The sequence below is a fragment of the Arctopsyche grandis genome, chromosome 2 (genome assembly GCF_051622035.1).
Source record: "Arctopsyche grandis isolate Sample6627 chromosome 2, ASM5162203v2, whole genome shotgun sequence".
NCBI lineage: Eukaryota > Metazoa > Arthropoda > Insecta > Trichoptera > Hydropsychidae > Arctopsyche > Arctopsyche grandis.
This window is the reverse complement of record NC_135356.1, coordinates 35,978,036-35,999,638: the sequence shown is the minus strand read 5'-3', so window position 1 is coordinate 35,999,638 and position 21,603 is coordinate 35,978,036. Positions and strand designations below refer to the sequence as shown.

General features: G+C 37.2%; 1 protein-coding gene across 2 annotated transcripts; it reads right to left on the bottom strand.

The window, feature by feature from the left end:
- Positions 1-845: 845 nt before the first annotated feature.
- Positions 846-21,319, bottom strand: LOC143922940 (uncharacterized). Of its 2 annotated transcripts, none has more exons than XM_077446369.1 (12): positions 20,836-21,194; positions 15,216-15,438; positions 12,301-12,446; positions 11,912-12,228; positions 11,666-11,835; positions 11,451-11,587; positions 6,802-7,119; positions 4,460-4,596; positions 4,158-4,389; positions 3,759-3,936; positions 3,567-3,670; positions 846-1,047 (listed from the first exon to the last, which is right to left on the bottom strand). In XM_077446369.1, exons 2-12 carry the CDS (start codon positions 15,421-15,423, stop codon positions 976-978), a joined length of 2,019 nt encoding a protein of 672 aa, XP_077302495.1. In that variant the 5' UTR covers positions 15,424-15,438; positions 20,836-21,194; the 3' UTR covers positions 846-975. The 2 variants fall into 2 exon arrangements, with proteins under 2 accessions (XP_077302495.1, XP_077302493.1); XM_077446367.1 differs by lacking the exons at positions 846-1,047; positions 20,836-21,194 and adding exons at positions 1,324-2,587; positions 21,211-21,319.
- Positions 21,320-21,603: the final 284 nt, after the last annotated feature.

Genomic DNA, 21,603 nt, shown 5'->3' with positions numbered 1-21,603 from the left:
GTTGGACATATCGGGAATGAATATTTGGGTATGCGAAAGCTCTGTTCAAAGTGGGTGCCGCGCGAGCTCACAATCGACCAAAAACAACAACGAATTGATGATTCTGAGCAGTGTTTGGAGCTGTTCAATTGTAATAAACCCGAATTTTTGCGTCGATATGTGACAATGGATGAAACATGGCTCCATCATTTCACACCGGAGTCCAATCGACAGTCAGCCGAGGGGACTGCACGTGATGAAGTGACTCTAAAGCGTGGAAAGACGCAAAAGTCGGCTGGCAAGGTTATGGCATCAGTATTTTGGGATGCGCATGGTATAATATTCATCGACTATCTTAAAAAGGGAAAACCATAAACAGCGACTATTACGTAGCGTTATTGGAGCGTTTGACGGACGAAATCGGGGAAAAACGGCCCCATTTGAAGAAGAAGAAAGTGCTGTTTCATCAAGACAATGCACCGTGTCACAAATCAATGAAAACGATGGCAAAATTGCATGAATTGGGCTTCGAATTGCTTCTGCATCCACCGTATTCTCCAGATCTGGCCCCCAGCGACTTTTTCCTGTTCTCAGACCTCAAGAGGATGCTCGCTGGATGCTGGATTTTGCGCCGATGAAGAGGTAATCGCCGAAACTGAAGCCTATTTTGAGGCTAATGACAAATCGTACTATAAAAATGGTATCGAAAAATTGTATGACCACTATAATCGTTGTATCGCCCTCGAAGGCAACTATATTGAATAATAAAACAAATTCTAACAAAAAAAAGATTTTTTCTATGCTAGCCTACGAACTTTTCAGCCCAACTGTTATATGTATATACTTCAGAATGAACTATAAATTCAGAAATTGTCATGAGATTTTTCTTTCAATAATATAAGAATAAAATCCAGTCTGTATAAAATAAAATTGAATATCAAATAATATGTTATTTATACTTAAAATTAAATAACTTATAAAAGTTATTCTAAAAAATCATTCACGGAGAAATTTCATCCCGTATAAATTTATTTTGTCATCATTGAGATCATCTTCTGCTTCATCTACCTGCAAATTAATAATAAAACGATTGAATTAACGTATTTTAATACATCAATAAACAGAGAGCTCTAGCCAATTTAACTCTCTGAATGCATAAACAACGATATATCGTTGTTTATGAAAATGGCGAGAATTGCTAAAAACGATCATTGTACAAAGTCGTATTTGTAGTATGTCAGTGCATAAGCATTGTATGAAACATTTTATATATATATTAGGGGTACCAGAAAGAAATCGCGCATTTTGTGAACAATGTAAAATTTTTTTTTTTTTCTTAATTCTAAATACAAACTTATAAAATATAATTTCCATCATTGTTACTAACTATCTCCCATCTTTCTTCCAGTTTTTCGATTCCTTTTTTAAAAAAAATTGATGGTTTCGAATCGAAATATTCGATTAAGTGTTTTTCGACGTTTGCGGTATTTCTGAACCGTTTATCTTTGAGACTGTGCTCCATCGATCTAAAAAGGTGATAATCTGATGGAGCAAGGTCTGGCGAATAAGGAGGGTGCGGTAGAGTTTCCCAATTCAATTCCTGGATTTTATCCCGAGTCAGTTTCGCTACATGAGGGCGGGCGTTATCGTGTTGGAGAATTACTTCCTTCCTGTTGAATAAACTTGGCCGCGTTTCTTTAATCGATCCATCTGATGACAGTAAAGGTCTGCATTAACGGTTTCGCCCGGTTTCAATAATTCGTAGTGGATTATACCCCTCACATCCCACCATACACATAACAGAACTTTTCTAAGAGTCAAACCGGGCTTAGGGGTTGGAATGGGTTTTTGATTTGGTGATATCCATTGTCTTTTACGGCTGTTGTTGTCTTACAAGACCCATTTTTCGTCCCCGGTTATTACCTGGTGTAAGAAGGGACTGTTTTTTTGTCTCGACAACAAAGAACTGCACGTGTTTCTACGCGCATCTTTGTTATCTGCAGAGAGCGCGTGCGGCATCCAAATACCCATCCTGTTAGTTTTGCCGATGCGTTTTAAATGCGATTGAACTGTTGACCATGAAGATTTGAGTTTCTGTGACAGTTCTTCAATACTTTGACGGGGATCTGATTCGATTAACGATTTCAGCATATCGTCATTGAAATTTAAGGGTCGTCCCGATTTATTTTATTAATTGAAAAATCGACAGAAAGGATGTACATAGATATGTATAAAAAAACAAATAGTAAATAAATAATATATGTAACATCCGAGACATTGAAATTTACAAATATAAAACAAATGAAAAAGGTAAATACAAAATAAACAAATGAATAGCACATTACATAACTAAGCTAAAGTATAAAAATATTGGAAATTTAAAAATATTATTATTTTTAATTTAAAAATATGTAAGTGAGTCTTTTAAGCTTCTATCTCCGGATTCAAATCTGTGGTACCAAAATTGACATCTGCGAGTAGTAAGCACTTCACCATAAATGTCTCTGATGGCTTTAGTGGCCTTACTGGCGTTAAAGCCCTGATCAAACCAATGCAACATACAATGCCTTATGTGGCATTCATCTGTTTCTGTCTTCGACATTTTATCCTAACAATAAAATAAAAATTTGTTACAAAAAAATAAGAACAGTTCTACAATAAAAAAAACTTACAGAGATGTTTACCACACCGTGTCTGAACACAAACTGACCTCAAACATCGTTTCATAAAATGCGCGATTTCTTTCTGGTACCCCTAATATTTATACTAAAGCAAACATTTTCTTTGCGCTCAAGTAGTTTTCTAATTGTACTATTTTGTATCTATAATAATAGCAAAAACAACAGGAATTTTTTTTCTATTATAGAGGTCAGGAGCCATTGTGCAATTTAATTCAACTAAAATGCACACCAAATGTTTACAACACCCATTAAAAATGGATCAAGAAATCATAAACTGTCACCCCTTGGTTTTAAATTTACAACCACAAAAGAAAGAGAGATAGAGAGAGAAGGAGAGGTACCTAATACCCGCTTCAAAATGTATTGTTTCAAATACAATGCACAATCTCTCAGCCAATGAAGTCCGTTAACACAATGGTGGCCGCTGAATCATATTTATATCATGTTGGGTACACAACGCTTAGTGGCCGTTGGTACAAATATGATTTACGACTGCGCGAACTGTTGCAGTCTGCTGATATATTTTTGTATCACGTTTGCGTCAATCGTTTGTGGAAGATGATACAATTATGTATCACGTTTTCGTCTATGACGTAATATATATCAGCAGACATAAAAAATATATTCTGCATGAAAAATATATTCGCGCAGTCGTGAATCGTAAATGTATCAGCGGCCAGTAAGCGTTGTGCACCCAACATGATACAAATATGAGTCAGCGGCCGCCATAGTCTTAATAAATAATCCATAATTTTTCTTCAAAAAAATTATAAATGTAAGCATTTCTCGCTAGGATTTTGAAAAACATCGTAGCATCTAAAAGATAAATAACGTTTAATGCGAACGTTGAAACAATCGGCTGTTAGTTTGTCTTTTGATCACAAGAACGAATATAAAATAACTCACATCAAACCCGAAACAGTTTTCCACGTCTTTTTCAGTATTCGTTTGTTTGCCGTTGGTAGATTCGCCTTGCTTAGAATGTGATCTGTCACTGTCTTCGTCTTCTTCTAAAAATTTATATTTAGCATTAATTACAAGGCTGATGAATTATCTACGGTTTATACATTTTTTATCTCGCTTTATCTAAAAACAAACCGAATTCGTCGTCAACGTATGGTTTAGACGATACGAAAGTAATTGGTTCATTGCTGTTTTCTTCGGGAACGTGAATAACTTCAAATACAACATAGTGCGGCATGTTCTCCGAGGAGACGTCTACTTCCGTATCTGTCGCCGTCTCTCCTTCGTATTCATCGTGTTGACCATTCTGAAGCTGAATTTTAATAAAAGGTTTATCACTCAATTGTACAATGGGATTGCAATTATATACATACGTATAGGGTAATTGAGGCAAATAAGACCCGGTTTGTTCAAAACGTTCGAATTAGAGTGGGACTTATTTGCCGTATATATATATATATATATATATATATATATATATATATATGTACTTTCAAAATATTAAAAAAACGAAGCAGAGAAAAATATAAGGACCAATTGTGGATCCAAAAGTTGGACCTTCCGTTGTCGGCCGATTTTGAGGGCTAGGTTCTTTTCGTGTATGGCCGATTCGGGATCGTGTATGGCCATGTGTCTAATGAGATTTCCTTTGTGACGAAACGGTTTGCCGCATTCTAAGCACTCGTGGCTCTTCTCCTTCGGCAACGGCGGAATATAATTAGGGTTGTGGTACAGGTTTTGATGTCTCTTCAGCAACTGCTTATGCCTGCAACGACGAAACATATTAGACACGACTTGTCATATGATAGTCGCGGAGTGGATGTCGTTTCGCATACCTAAATGTTTGTTCACACTTCTCGCAAGAAAATGGTTTCTCGTCGGTGTGAACGAGCAAATGTGAACTCAGATGCCGGAGAGAGGTCGACGCGTACGGGCACATTTCGCATTTGAAGCACTTTTCGCCTTCGTGTGTCTGCAATTATATGAAATATATATACAATATATGACGGTAGAACTATTGTTTGACATTTATAATTCAATAAATATTATGCCAATTTTAATCTTTATCTTGATTCATAAGGGATCTACGAAAAAATGCGAAAATTAAAGAACAGTGTCATTCATCTCTCATCCAAGTAAAATATTGCTCTATGGACTGAAACACTACCTTGACTGGCAAATTCCAGAACAGCAAGCTGATTTTACTAAAGGCGGAGACACACAAGAACAAATTTTAAATGTACGTCAAATAATCGAGAAAAGCCAAGAATGCAAGGTTCCCGCAATGTTTTGCTTCATAGATTACACAAAAGCTTTCGACTGTTTTAATTGGAACTGTCTATGGAAGGTCTTAGAAGAGATGGGTGTCCCAAAACAACTAATAACACTCATTCATCATTTATATATATACATACAATGTATGTTACATCGAATCCGTGAAATTGTCTATTGTGTGAAAACGGCAAAAAAATTCCGAATTCATGAAAAATGCAAGCCCGTTGCTTTATTCATCAAATGGGCAATTAGCTGCCGAATGCCTGCATTGGGCAGTGTATAGAATTCTTAAATTGTCATTTTGACAGTTGAAGAAGTAATTTTGAAATTTGGCTCCTATCAGTGAAATTATAGTTTTTGACAGTTGGATGATAGCACGTCGCCCCACGCCTGTCCATTCCCACTCCCTTCATGGTCCACACATCCTAATGTCCAGGGGTTAAGTCAGAGAAATGTTATATTAATAGAAGTGGCTTTATTGTCAAGTGACGATTGTCCACAGACAATCTTTAATAATTTTAGCATTAGTCGTATTTGATGCTTGGTGCTCGACATATGTCCGATAAAAACTTTTCTGTTTGTTTATATTACTCGCAAGATGGGAGAGCATCGGTAAAAAATAGACACAATTCATTCAAAAACACACAATAAACAACATGGGATACATTTTTATAAGTAATTTGATCCGATTGTATTCCGTGCGTTACCGCGTAATATTGACAACAATTATTTATTCGTAAGGGCCCTTCTATTACTATTACATTTCTCTGGGTTAAGTAAAGGTTAGATTAGGGTCGGTATTTATTTTTGTCAAATTGTATAGAAGGCATCCAACAGGCATGCATACTGTGTTCAGATATTTTATTATATATGGGGAATACATAGTAAGAAGAGTACTCGACGAATGGTAAGATGGTACGACGTTAATGGCCAGCAATCAGGATGAACTGGTTGAACTACTTCGTAAAATAGAGATAGAGAGTTGACACCTAGGTTTAGAGATTAACAAAAATTCTATCCGTTGACAGATTTGAGACTCTCATAAAGTCCAATGATCTCAACACAATGCAGAAGTCGACGACTATATCTACCTAGCTAGGCTCAAGAGAAGGAGGATACCAATTGGAAATCTGCAGAAGAACAGAAATGGCGAAAATGGCGATGGTCAGTCTGGTAAAAATATTAACACATTCAACCCGGCGTGTACCACCAGTGGCCACGCGGATAGTGCTATAGCAGACTATTATTTTACGGTTTCGCTTCATTGAGCACCCCCAACACTAAAATTCTAAAGATGTAGGGACAACTCATTATATAAAGTGATTTAATGCCGTCACGCGTAACTGGGTGCCGCCACATGGGCAAATGTATGAAATCATGCGCCGGGCTGAATGTGTTAAAGGACTGCTGTATTATGAAAAGAACGAAAATCCGTCTGGTGCAATCTCTGGTCTCCCCATTGCATTGTATGGAGTCGAGACATGGACGCTGAAAAAGAGAGAAAGGGATATTCTAGATGCGTTCAAAATGCGGTGTTAGAGACAGATGTTGCGCAAACTATGGACCACAAGATGCATGAACATCTCCAACCTCAAAGAGCTGGCAGTCTCAGAGAGACTCTCCACAACATTTGGGATAAGAGTTCTTTCCTACTTTGGTCATATGGCCAGAAAGAATGTAGAGAGTCTGATAGTCATTGGAACGCTGGAGCGAGAGGACGGTCCCTCTCGAGATGGTCTGACCAAATCAAAGAACTGGCAGGAACTTTAACTTGGCACAGAACCGGGAGGAGTGGAGGCGGATTGTCCATCAAATTCAAGTTAACATCAATGACCATTTGAACAAAATTGATTTACGACGCATCAGTATAAAATGTAAGCAATTCCAATGTGAAAGTGTGTACCTTGGTGTGCAATTTAAAGTTGTATCGGTCCGGGAAAGATTTTCCGCAGCGTTTGCACTTGAGAGGTTTGTCCGACGTGTGCAGCTTTTGCACGTGTATTCTAAGGTCGGTTTTTCTACCGCACGTGGTCGGACAAAGTTCGCAATGGAAGATAGGCTTGTCACCGATGTTGTGTGTGAGTTTATGAGCCTTGAGCGAGTTCGACTGGGTGAAGCACATGTGACAATTGTCGCACTCGTACGGCTTTTCGCCCGTGTGAGTTCGAAGATGTCTCTTCAGCTTGAAGGTATCCGGCGAAGCGTAAGTGCAATGAGGACACTGAAAATCAAACAAAAACAAAGATCAATATCAGCTTTATGAAAATTCGAACATTACCATCACAAGTATAATAAATACATGCTAATTTATGTGATCTTTTCGCATGTTTTTAATAAGCCCCAAAACGCAAATATCGAAAATCGAAAGATCAAAAAAAAGAGTGCATGGTAAACGTTACTATGTATATATAATATATATGAGTGGCATGCGGTGAAAATATCTCTCTTTTTGTCATACAGCCTTGTTTAATGTGTGCGCGCTGAATACGGGAGGAAAAGCCTGGTCCTCTTGTTCCTGTTGTATCCTGCTCGCGCAAATTAAGTGAGGATGTACGACGGGGGGAGAGAGACTTTTACCGCACGCCACTGATATATATACTAACCGTTTTTCATATGTATGCATGGTAAACGAACTTTTCGGCTTTTTTATGGTCACCCGTCACCAACGTCTGGATGCGGACAGGGCATTGAGAAGAAGAAGAATCTCGAGTTTTTGTAGCTGTTTAAAGTTGAAACTTCCAAATAGGTTTTTTTGTTGGAAACCCATTGTTACAGAAATTGTGTAAGGATGCATGTTCAATTTCCATTCATATCCTCGAAAGCGAAAAAAGCCCGTTTTTAATGTATTTTTAATATACACCTATACACCAGGCCTGGGCAAACCGCGGTCCGCGAGCAAAATTTAAAAAAAGTTTACTTTTTTCTGATCTAAATTTTTTTTTGTTGATTTGTTAATGTTTTATCGTTTCTGACATAAGATACAACAAATATTGTACAAAAATGTGTTAAAAGTTGAACATGTGACATCTTGTATCATTAAACTTGTAAATGTAATACGATCGAGTGGCTTGAAACACCGACAATTCATTGCTTTTCTTCAAGATATTGAATCTGAGTTCACAGATATTATTTATCATAATCATATTCGATGGCTTAGCCTAGAAAAAATACTTCGGCGAGTATGAGATAAAAAAGAAGAAATCATTCTATTTTTAAAAACGAAAAATATTATCGACTTTCCCGAATTAACCGATAATGAGTGGCTGTGTGAATTTGCATTTACTTTGGACATCGTGAAACATTTAAATACTTTCAACCCAGTGTTCCAAGGGGAAACTTTTTATGTCCATGATATGGTGAAAAGTTTGAATGTGTTTAAATTAAAACTACGACTGTTTCTTCACCATTTATTTATTAAACGGGTAGACCACTTTTCAGCCATGAAATTGCTGAAGATACCAGAAAATTAATTTGAAGAATATGGTGAAATTATCAACGATTTAAGTGGTGTATCCATGAAGATTTGGCGACTTCCGAAAAATTGAGATAGGCTTGGCAATTATACGAGATCAATTGCAATATATATTGATAGCGTATCGACGGAGATATAAATTAAGATTATATATTTACAGTGGGATGCTGATTTAAGGGAATTACACCGTCATGAAGAAATTTGAAAAATTTTACAACGCCCTTAATACGGAAAAATTCGACAAACTTAGAGATTTTGCTCAAAAATGCTGGTGGTTTTTTGATCAACCTACATATGTAAACAAACATTTTCGATCGTGAATATCAATAAAAATTCTTTACAATCAAGCATAACAGATGAAAATTTACAAGTATTTTTAAGAATTTCAACTACAAAATTTTCTCCTGAAATTAAAAAACTGTTAAAGATGTAAAACAGTTTCATTCGTCAAATTAAATTATTGTTTTGTATGAAATTTAAAAAAAAAATGATGTTTTAATTCCTTTCACGATAATCAATAATGTATATCTAAAAATAGTATTTTACTTGCGGCCCGCCGCTCATTTTTAATTTCTAATGTGGCCCTTCATCCAAAAAGCTTGCCCAGGCCTGCTATATACTATATATAAAAACAATGTGTCGGTAAATATATGACGGACAACGGGCGCAGTATGGGGAACCAATTATTTTTTCCAGATTTTTCATTCTTTTCATTTTGGGGTTGGGGGCGAAAGCACCGGGTAGTTGGAGGCGCAGGGAGGGCTGGGAGCAAAGACCCCAGGGCGTCGGGAGGGCTGGGGGAGAAGGCCCCGGGCAGTTGGAGGCGTCGGGAGCGCTGGGGGAGAAGGCCCCGGAGCGCCGGAGGCGTCAGGGGCACTAAGGGCGAAGTCCCCGGGGTGCCGGAGGCATCAGCGGCGCTGGGAGCGAAGGCGATGCACAAAACGTAATTCGTAATCACTTTCTAATTCGTGCATCAATTTCTTTCCGAAACCAGTCGTTTCAATTTCTCTAACTTTTTTTTCATTCGTGTTTCAATTCCTTTTCGAAACCACCCGTTGAAATCAACGGGCACAACACTAGTTGTTTAATAATTGTCATTTTATTTGTTGTGTTAGCTTTGAATTATATGTATTTCATAAATTGTGTTACAAAATATAGAAATTGATATTTATTTAAAAATTATCTCTAAAAGAAATGGATGATAACCCGCAACATTCTGTTCGCTAAAATGATACATGAAAATGCTAAAATCAAAAAGAATTGACGGTGATAATACGAGTCTCTACAAATAAGGAAATTGTCCGAAGAAAGGTTGAATCTTCAGTAAGATAGGATTTTAACCCTTTGCCTGCGAGACCAAGTTTTTTAAATCTCACCATCCTTGCGGCATGATCTTGTAAAAAACTATTTTTTCGTAGCGTGATCTCTATACACGCTCATTACTGTGAGAATTAGCGATTTTACTGTCTAAAAAATAGGAATCTATATAAATAAGATTTAATCTCTCTATTGATCCATCAATACGTGTTATTCTACAACGTATTGATGGATATATGACCCAAAGTAAATGTTGACACTTAACATTTGGTCACTATTGACACCGAAACGGCGAGATACTCACACATATATGCGCAGCGCGATACCACACCAATACACAGGGTTTTGCAAAGCGTCAGCTACATTATATTTTTCAGTAATTACATGTCTGAGGTCTTTGGCTTCAAATGTGTGTGACTGATCACTCACACATTCATAACACTGATTTCCCCCTATACTTTTATACCAATAGTTTACGATCAATTGGTATATTTACGTAAACAAACCATGTCTACTGTCAGCAATGAATAGGTGTGTCACACGATTACAAGATATTATGTATGAAATATTATAAAACGATTTTTTTTAATTGTATAATATAAAAAAGTATATAATAAAACAGAAACGAACACAAAATAAACATGAAATAATTCAAAATAAAATAATAGTTGCATAAAGTCACGTGTCACTGAAATATAGCTAGAATCACTGGTATCGCCAATTCCAAAAAGTTGGGACAAGGCCGTATAGAATGACGTAAAAGGTTACTAGAAAATCAATATAATGTGAAAACAATAATAAATTAATTAATAATTAATTTGCATACATTATATTCGACTGATGTATTTTGTGGCAGCCTTTGGGAAGTTGCAAGACGGGGCGTGTCGTAGGTCGTAAGTTAAAGCGCGTAATTCAAACGATTGAAATATAGCATTTTTTACAAACGCTTATATAGATTTAAAACATCGATATTTTTGAAGTTTTTTTTTAAATGTAGTACGATTAGAGTCAAACTGATTTTACAAATAAACCACAATATTGAGACGCGTCTAATTTCGTTGCAAATACTAAATACACCCGAGGACAATATATAATGCCGCTCGCAGAGAGAGAGAGAGACCACTCTCGTGCGTAGATGCCGGGCGCAGTGGAAAGGTTAAAGAATTCAAGATAAGATAAAATTATGATTGACAATCATTTTAAATGTTACGACGTTATAAAATTGTTCTTGTCTAATTATGCATAAAATGATTTTAATTTGCATTCAAACCTTGTTTGCAATAAATTTGACAGAAAAAAAAATATAGGAATAGCTTTTTTAGCAAATAGAATATAGCTTTTAACAAACGTAAACGAAGTTTATATTTTTATAACATTCAACAATACAATCTCTGTTTTTGAATGTGAACATGTCTCAAAAATGGAAACGAATGGTATTCAAACCTCATATTGACAAAAAGTTTTTTATTCATTATTTTATTTGTAAATTTTTTTATACTGAATTTCATCTTCGTTTTAATATAAAACAAATAAATCTTCGCTTTTCCAAAACTATACATCAAGCGAAGTATGTATATGCTTCTCAATTTTATTTCTAGTAAAAATATTTACTTAAAAGGATATATTATTCATATTTGCTTTAAAAACATTTTGTACCTGCAAACAATTAAAAAAAAAATAGAAAAAAATCATAAATATACAGCCGTTTCATATATATATATATATATGTATGTACATATTTAAAACGAATGCTTTTTAATTACCTGATAAGGTCTTTCTCCAGTATGGCAGCGCGCATGGCGTTTCAATTTAGAAAGCTCGACAGAAGCGTATTCGCACTCGTTACATTTGTGAGGTTTCTCATGGGTGTGACGGTACCGAACATGCCGCACCAGTTCCCCTGTACAACAAACAATACAAACCATATATACTAGTAAATAAGCACTCTAAAACACGGAAAAACGAAAAATCAACGCACCGGAAGTGGTGAAGGCGCTTTTGCAAAATCGACACTTGTGTGGTTTGATTCCAGTGTGCGTGTTCACGTGATTTTGAAGCGAAGCCAAAGTTTTAAAACCCCTCGAGCACACGGAACACTTATGCGGCCGTTCTTCAGAATGAGACTTCATGTGTCTAGACAGCAAATACCTGTAATAACATTAAAAAAGATACTAAAAACCGTCGTAATACGAAAAAGAACAATCTGTTTTAATATAAAACTGACTTTTTTGACGTATTGTAGGAACAGTAGCTGCACATGTGCGGTTTAGTCATGGGATGTTGCTTTTTGGGAGACAGAACTTTCGCTCTGTCTTCGTCCATCACTTCCATGTTGTCGTTGAGGTTATCCAAATCCTCGTTGTCTTTAAATTCATAAACGTTCATGTCATTCTCCATCTTCATCACGGTGTTTTCGTCCGGACCTTTATCTTCCGGCTGCACGATTAGAACATAGCTGACTTCGCCGGATTCAGAAGGCACAATTGTGACTGTTTGGAATGTATCGTTAGATTCTATCATTGTTTCTTCTGTTAACAATATCTGCAACGGTAACACAATATATGAAATATATTCCTCTTCGTCTACCCTAATTATCCGGATGATAGCACATACCTCATTATCGGGTGTTATAGCTTCACCCACCGATGTTATAACTGGCTGAGAATCGGTATGAAAATAGTAATGGCCTTGTTCTCCCAAAAAAAATGATGTGTTTGCGCTTTCATCATCAGCAATAATCTCCACGCCATGTTCCAGATCTAAAATGTATTTCGACATTACATAAATATATACATTCTTTGTGACGAACAAAGATTTAGTTCAATATTCCTGTATCACAAAAAATACGGCAAATGAAAATAAGTAATTTTCAGAGTTGAAACCCCCTTCATTAAGCATACGTACTTATCGTATTGGAAATTGGTCTAAAATTCATGGTTCATTAAGCTTTTTACCATCATTAGTACCAATAAATAAACCTCTCATATATGGAAAGAATAAATGAGACAGTGTATTTGGGTTCTGTCTTTGATATCATATGGTTAATAGAAAAATCCACGTGGCTGAATCAGCCATCAATTTGGAAAAACTGCAACATCTCAAAAACAACAAAATTCCTTTGGTACAATCTCTACTCAAAGAGAAATAGAAAGAAAACAAATTGACTCCTTTGAGACTTAATGCTGGGGAAGATTATTGAGAATATCATGGACCGAATATTGTATGATCACCTCGGTATTTCAAAAGCAGAGTATCAATTATTTGTTTTGATTGAGGTGAATTATATAATTTTTTAAGCACACTGTTCGAAAAAGAACAGAAAAAAAAAGTGGAAAAATACAACAGTTCTGGGCAGTGTGCCAGGAAAAAGAAGTAGAGGGCGTTCTCCAATTAGGTGGAGCAAGATTGGCCGTGGACCGAGAAAACTAGATGAGGATGGTGAGCAACTATTCAATACTCAGTCATGAGGGACCCGAGGCATAAGAATGTTCAATTGTACAATTTAAGGTTTGAGGTCAACAGATGGAAGTCATACAGGAAGACCTGGAATGATACACTAAGGCCTCGAATGATCACAAGAAACACTAAGTAAAGACGGTGGAAAACTATAAAAAAAAAGGCATGGCGAAAAGCTCAATGCCCAAACTGAGCAAAATTTGGAAAGACTGGGGCGTTACCGTGTCTATAAAAATGCGTCTGGTCCGAGCATTGGTCTTCCCCATATTTCTATACGAAGCGGGGACGTGTTCGGTACGAACTCGAGAAAGGTCTCTGCCATGTCTACGGAGTGTAGATATGGACGATACAAGTTCAAGAAAGGCAAAGAAAAGACGCTTTTAAGATATGGTGTTGGAGACGGATTCTTAGAACACCCTGGACAGCGAGAATAACCAATGCCTCCATCCTGCAAGAGCTGAGGGTTGGCGATAGGCTATCATCCATTTGTCTCAGGCGTATTGGGCACATCGCAAAGCGGGATCAGGACAGCTCGGAAAAATTGATCATTCTGGGAAGCGCTGAGAAAAAGGACAATCCCCAACTAGATAGAATAACCAGGTCGGGGCTGACTCTAAGTTGTAGCTAAATTACTGCGAGCTTCAGGGTGTCAGAAGGTGTCACAACCCTCAGACATGAGGAAAATGACAAGGAAAAAATAAAATACAGTTTATACAGCTGACAAGAAACAACTCTTTGAGAGATTGCAAAGAAGTCAATGAGTTTATTTACATAGGTAAAAGAAGGAGGATGTTAATCTGAAGAGTTGTAATGGCAAAATAAGCAATGACTAATCCAACGTTATATTTATCGAGGAAAATTTCGAAAATTTGGTAATGACAGTGGATAGTAAGCGAGCAAGAGTACAACCAAAATTGGAAAAAATTGGCTGGATCCTCCTCTTCAAACGCATCCTTAGCCCAGGACTGGAAAGGTTGGAGGCGAATTATGCTCCAAATTCCAGACATAGCACAAGACCGTGATACTCGGCACCGAGTGATACAAGGAGAGAAAGATTACCCACACTTACTCAAAACGAAACTCTTGCTTATACGGCGCGTTTGATTGCCGATAGTATAAATATTTTACCGAAAGTACAAGATTTTGCATTTAGACATTTAAATGGCTGAAAAACGAAAGGAAGGAGATACGGCAAAAGCTGATGAGGTGCTGGCAGAGGCGGTGGGACGAAGAATGTAAGGAACGCTGGACCTACAGGATCATCCCGTCCGTGGGCGACTGGGTTGAGGGGAAATACGGGGATACCAGTTTCCACTTGACACAGCTGCTTTGGCAAGTACCTCCACAGGATCCAAAAGGAGGCCGAAACAAAATGCTACCACTGCGAAGCCGAAGTGGACAACGCAGAGCATACCCTTTTCGGGTGCCCAGCTTGGGCGGAAGAAAGAGAAAGAATGGAGGAAATCGGAGTGACCTCACCCGAAAACCTGGACAAGAAGCTAATAGAGAAGATGGAAGCTTGATGCGCAAGAAGGAGGCGCACGAACGAGAGAGAAGAATGCATGCGAGATGAATGGAAGAAAGAAAGAAAGAACGACGATGAATGAATGGACCCCCACTCTTTGAAGTAATACACAGAAGTCCCAGAGAGTGGAGGTCGGGGGTGGGGTTTAGCCGGTAAAAATCCGGCACTACCCTGCAGTTCGGACTGTAGGCTGTCTTCCGAAGATTCCCCACCTCCAGCGCAGCGAAAAAAAAAAGATACAGTCTAAACGGCTTTTAACACTCTTCCTCAAGACAGTGACGGGATGACTGGTCATTCTATATCAGTCTCCCCCCCCTTCACGTCAAAACCATAAAAGACAAAGCTGCTTATTATCTCACTAGTATCGTAAAAGTAACAGTGAATTTAACCCTATGACTGCCAATCGTATCAATGGTTTCCACACAATTCTTCTAAGATATCTTTTAATCGTGACCATTGTGTAAACAGTACGCAAATAATTAATAATCCTTAAAGTGACACGGAAACATTACACATATGAAAAATTCACAATACAATATAGTTTTACCTGTGATTTGTATGGTTTCGACAACAGCGGTTTCGAGACCGTTGTTGGCCTCCATATCCTGCAAGGGATTTTCATCTTCGTGTATGTCTTGCAGCGACGGGTCATTTTTCTCTATTTCCTTATTAAAAGTATTAATGTACGACTGAATAAGAGTGTTGCTCTCACTCTCAATTTTAATCAGACCATTTAAAGGAACGTGGTTGCTCATTCTTCACTATTCCCACTAAAAAGAGAGAGACAAACAAATATTTAATCGCGAAACAATATCACACACACAAAATCCTTCGAAAGACATCGCCGCAATTTTTACACATATTTAAAAACGACACAGCTATAGAATGTGAATCAAATTTAGCATGTGCATAATAATAAACGCATTTTTCGATACACTATCATAGAAAATTTATAATAACAATACGCAAAATAAAACAAATACAAGTTAATATTTTTTTTTTATTGTTCATTTGCCAGTTTTGTCATATGATAACAAACTATGATTATTCTTCACCGCTCGGTAATGTGCCTTCAAGAACGACCCAATCTATAATAGCACGTCTTCGTAAGTCCTTCTAATACCACATTCGATTTGTTTTCCTCGTTTCTACGTCATTGTTTTTTACCGTTGCTAATTATTGTATATCGAATTTTTCACATCTTTCAGTCTAGCTTTTGGATGGAATTGATTAAAGCGGCCAACTGTGCTCGGGTTAAACTTCAATACGCCACTGTAGAAATTGGGTCACCTTTGGCGATGACTCGAACGATAATGCGATTCAGTACCGCATAATATTTCATTGATATGAAACAATAACGCTAAAGTTATCACAGCGGGTTAAAAAGATTAGAATAATTGAATAAAAACAACTAGAGATACCGTTTTGTTTAATTAGGACTATGAAACCGCCAAAATAGTATCAATTATAATAAAATATTTCAAGATGTAAAATTATTGAATAAATCAGAGTTCCGATTCATAGCTCAGTGGTTAACCCTTTGAGTGCTGACGTATTTTATGTTGAAAGCCCGCCACGCTGAAAATTTCGCCAACATTTCCAACTAGAATTATTTAGAAATCTAATAGAAAGCAAGTATCAAAATTGTGGCTAATCCAAACAAACCCTAGAACACTACCGCTGAAGATTTCGAGTTTTGTAAAGGTGTGTTTAGACTCTCTAATATATCTTGCAACAATATAAAATAAACAAAATAAATCTATTAATGAATGTATTTTTCCAAAACTAGTTCCATCTTCTTCATTGTTGTTAAAATGCTTACAATTTAAATGCGAAGCCACAATCTAAAATACTCAGAAGTTAGGGATTTCCATTGGGAAACTCTGCTATGGTTATAAATTCAGAAATTCCAGTGTAAACCAGTATTTATAAACATTGACACGGATTACACGAGCAATGTTCAATGCATTTTTTTTTTTCAATGCTACCTGGAAAGGTTTACTGGGTAGTATTCTTGTTTATTTTTTATTACATACTCAAAAAAAAAAAGTCTATCGGCGTATTTCAGGCTCATGGACATGTTGGCATAACGTCAATCGGTCAGCATTCAAAGGGTTAACGTATAATCATCTCGGATATATGACTCCAGGTCGACCTTCTCCTCATTCGATCGATCAGAGTTTGCCAATTTATCTGATTACATTGTTGAAACGATTGGCAAACAAATTGGCAACCTTTTCTCATTTCTCACCATTATTTGAATATAATTTAAAATTTGATGACAATTTCAATTAAAAAAAGGATGATTTCAATGACTTGTGATTAAAAGTAGGAATTTCTCTAGTAATATTATCATTTTTGACCCAAACAAACAAAATAAAATAGCATAAATAACGCTTTTGTGTTTATGACTTCGCTTGCGATAAATTTAAATATAAACAAAAAAAAAAACAAACATAAATATGTAAATACACCAAAATGCTCACATTAACATTTCGCTATAAAATATTTGCAATTCAATGAGTGCGTTTATTCTAACGTTTGATTAAAAATTCGCCAGTTTAGTCACTGCTATCTGGAGCAAAGATTATAATTAAAGCGTCTTGCCATTCATGACATACATATATGCGAAACTTAATGTTTGAAAATATGTTCAAAAAAAAAATAATAATAGGGAAACTAAAGCAGTGATGGATGGGACAAAAGGGGCGCAGAAAAAAACAACAATCGTTACGCATATATAAAAGCAAACAGGTTACGATAATAAGACTAGCAAAAAATCTGAAACAATCATATATATGTAGGGCTCCGCAATCACAATTAAAATGCCACATGACAAAACAGTTAAAATTTCAATAAGAGTATCTTTCAAAACAGTACGCATTACGCGAACATAATAATTACCGTTACGATAAAAGCACTCGTTGAATCGTGGCCTTAGAATTGGACGGTTCCACGTTGTTGCAAGCCATCGTCACACCAAAGCGGTTCAAGTCTTCTGAATTTGCCACCACACCTGTTAGTCATGTAAATAGACAAGTTGAAGGCTATTTATTCCTCGAATCATCATCAACATTGACCTGGTGTACAATTCCATAACAGTAGCCATTATATACTCATTTGTACATATGACGGTGCAAAAAGCATGCAGTTAGCCAACGAAGTTTTATTTCTTATACACCGATCCAAGTTGAATTAAAATCTATAAACTTCTAATGCACATACACAACACTTCACCGGGGGGGGTTTGTTTACGACATATCACAAGAGCAAATAATTAAAAGATATACAGCAAAAAAGATACACGCGAGAGTTGTATGACTTCATTGATTTCGATGATCTGATTTGTTCTGTGTAGAACATGTTTATAATAATTTTTTTACTATTCTGAAGTATCGGCCGGTTTGTCGTATTGTCTTGCTGTGCAATCAATATGATAATGTATTAATGGATGCGAAACGTGGACTCTGTGGACCAGGGTGATCAGCCGCATCGAAGCTTTTGAGATGTGGGTCCACGGGCGTATGCTGAAGATCTCATGGACCAAAATAGTCACAAATGAAGCTGTCCTTGGCATGATAGGGAGAGGCAGGGAACTTGTTTCCGTCATCAAGTGGAGAAAGATGGAGTAGTTCGGATACATGGTACGGGGTTCATAATACGCGTTTCTCCGTTTGATAACCATGGAAAAAATAGAAGGTAGAAAATGGATTGGCAGGAAGAAGTTGTCTTGGCTTCGAAATATGCGCCGAACCGCTGCGGATATCTGCAAATAGTCGACCAGGTGGTCAGCAACGTCCAGATGCAGACAAGGCATTAGGAAGAAGAAGATTAATGAAAGTTTGAAGATCAAAATATTTCAACAACGAATTTAAGGCAAGTTTGCAGTCCATGCGCATACCATGGACTGCAAGACGCAGGAACATCTCCATCCTCAAAGAGTTGGCAGTCGCAGAGAGACTCCACATTGTGTAGGAAAAGGGTTCTTTCATACTTTGGCTGTCATACTTTGATACTTTGAGTCTGGTAGTCACCGGAACGCTGGAGGGAAGACGAGAGCGAGAGAATGATCTCCCGAGAGATAGTCTGACCAAATCAAGGAACTGGCGGAATCGTCCTTTAACTAGGCACAGAACCAGGAATGGAGGCGGATCGTCAATCAAATCCAAGATGACGGCAATTGAGCAAGCGGGAAAGAAGATGGAATGCTTGGTTAAGGCTAATATACTCGGAAGTACTTTTGATGTTTGTTTTTATCGTAAACCTCATTTGTTCTGAAGAAAGGTCTACTATCAACTATCAAAATTGCATTCTTATAAATTTAGTTGGGAGATTTCTCCATCAACATTCTAAATTTTATACCGAGAGTATCGTTTGTTGGTAATTCCGTAGACGTTTCTCACAACAAATCTGCCGATAGAATAAGGTTCTGTTCACATTTTGATCCAATGATCTTAGTTTTGTTCGATGTTGACTTTCACTCAAAATATTAAATGGAACAAATGTGAATTCGCCATCACAATAAACATTCTTCACCCATTCGGAAAAATCAGGGTTCTGATTATGATGACTTCGATAAAATAAAGACAAGCCATACAATCATCAGTGTCTTGTTTAATATGCAAATAATTTAAAATAATTCAAATGATCATTTGAAAACTAAATTTGAACAATTTTAGATGATGACTTCCTGAAAATGTTTAAAAAAAAATGATGCTGTGTGCATCGCATCTATCTACATACATATTCATTTTCATTTAACATAACTTATTTACGAATCATTCGTTTCTATAACATTGGGGAGTGGATTCGCTACTCTATTGTTAGATTCATACTCGCTACTCGAGTTGAGGAAATTATGATTTCACTGTAACATAAATAGTTTAAAGAAGTTCTTCAGCCGACATGTGTTGCTATGCAAAACTTATTCACAATAAATTATAACATACATTCTAGATAAATTGTAACATAATTCTAGAAAAGTACTCAAGTACATGTAATTCAAGTTGGATTAATTTCGTTGAACGTTCCATAATCAGTGTTCATTTTGCTATCTTCAGTCTTCAGTATTTAAATTTTTTTTGTTTAGCTTCTACTAATCGGAACGTTACTATCATATATACACTACCGTCCATATGTTTAAGACCAAACCTATAACTTGTTTTCTCACGTCCATAAAATTAATTTAGCGTGAAATAGTTCAAATAAATGAATGCCAATTTTTTCCACAAACCCTTAGCTTTAATTTGAACAAAAAAAAACAGGGATTATCCCATTGGTTTATTGTTTTTTTTGTGTAAGAGTTCAAAATTGTCTTAAACATTCCACGTGACGAATCAACATATGTTGAAATCCATACCTCAAAACTCTGCAAGGACTTCTTAAAGAGCAATAACAGCTCCTCGAGTTTCCATGGTAAGATTTTTGTTTCTTCCCATATTTCTTCAAAAAAATTTGTCTTCTCTATATTTTATAAATTTCTTCGCTAATACGACTTCGAAGTCTGGCTGATCGCCTTAAACTAAACCAAATTCATTTGTTTTTATTGTTTTGAACTACTTCTATGTCATATCAGCAGGATTAAGTAAAAAAAAAGGTCAAAATATTAACTGCTCACAGAAAAGGTGTCAGATTTCAACATATGTCGATTCGTCACGCGGCATGTTTGAGACAATTTTGAACTCTTACACAAAAAAAAACAATAAACCAATGGGATAATCCCTGTTTTTTTTTTGTTCAAATTAAAGCTAAGGGTTTGTGGAAAAAATTGGCATTCATTTATTTGAACTATTTCACGCTAAATTAATTTTATGGATGTGAGAAAACAAGTTATAGGTTTGGTCTTAAACATATGGACGGTAGTGTACATCAATTACATTCATTTGCGTTTCAACACTGGATTACATATTGTTCATAAAAGTCGGTCGGTGGGTGCATTTGTTCCTGGTAAACGGATACAATATTCGACTTTTAATCAATATTTTGGTGAGACATCATTTTAGCTGAAGGCTTCGAATACTTCTGTGGGAACTCGACGGCATATTTGAACATATTGGTCGGCCCGTATGACTTCATTCCTTCCAGTCAGGGTGTACAGACGTTTCCGTTGGTTCACTTGTATACATCAATAAGATAAAGAAAAGTACTGGTTTCATCTCACGACTTACCAAGCAGGTATCCGAAAAACCAGTACGAGTGGTCGCCTTACTGAAACACATGGAAAAATTAAGGGGGCTCGAGTCTCGAGCTTTGCATCGGGGCCCAAAGTGCTGATGGGTATCATCAATTGGGAGCGCAACAACAAGAGGTTAGGTTGGCGCGGTGTTAAGACCAAAAGTCAAATAGCGCGCGCTTGTCAAACGTCAAAAATTTTGACACGTGTGACATTTCGGATGCAGTGCGAGCGCGACGGACGGGAGGGGGAGGGGAGCGAGGTGGGAGAGCGGACGTGGATGAGGGGGTGTTGTGGTTGGATGATGGAGACGCTGTCGCGAGGTGGCGGTGGCGTCGCTCCGCTGGTGTGTGTGTGTATATGAATATACCTATGGTGTGCCGAGGTGCCGCCGCGGCGCTGGGGGGCACGCGCTCTCGTTAGCGGCTCCCGCACCCGCCGCAAGATGGCCGTATCGTCGAACGCCCCGCAACGACTACGCCCAAGCCCCGGCGACGCGTTTCCTCGCCATGACCGGAACGAATCTCCGATTTCAACTTTATGAAATTCTAAAATTGGCATGTGTGAATTATCGGCCGCGCGTAATTAGGCAGGCCGACTGTCTCGCTTTCGCCGGACACCTCGCCAGATAATTATTTTCGTGATATTGGGATTTGGCATTCTTTACTATTGCATGTTTTTAAGCTGGCAGCGCGCAACTCATGGTGCGCTCGCACTAAGCCAACGAAGGCAAACGGAATTGGGCCCAGTGGCGTACAAAATA

Excerpts from the sequence above, each read along its gene's own strand:
- LOC143922940 (XM_077446367.1), bottom strand. The coding sequence starts at position 15,423 with ATGAGCAACCACGTTCCTTTAAATGGTCTGATTAAAATTGAGAGTGAG. Across the intron at positions 4,390-4,459 it reads AAGTGTGAACAAACATTTAG|GCATAAGCAGTTGCTGAAGA; the intron begins GTATGCGAAACG and ends TCGTCGTTGCAG. Across the intron at positions 2,588-3,566 it reads AAAACTGTTTCGGGTTTGAT|GATAAAATGTCGAAGACAGA; the intron begins GTGAGTTATTTT and ends TTTTATTGTTAG.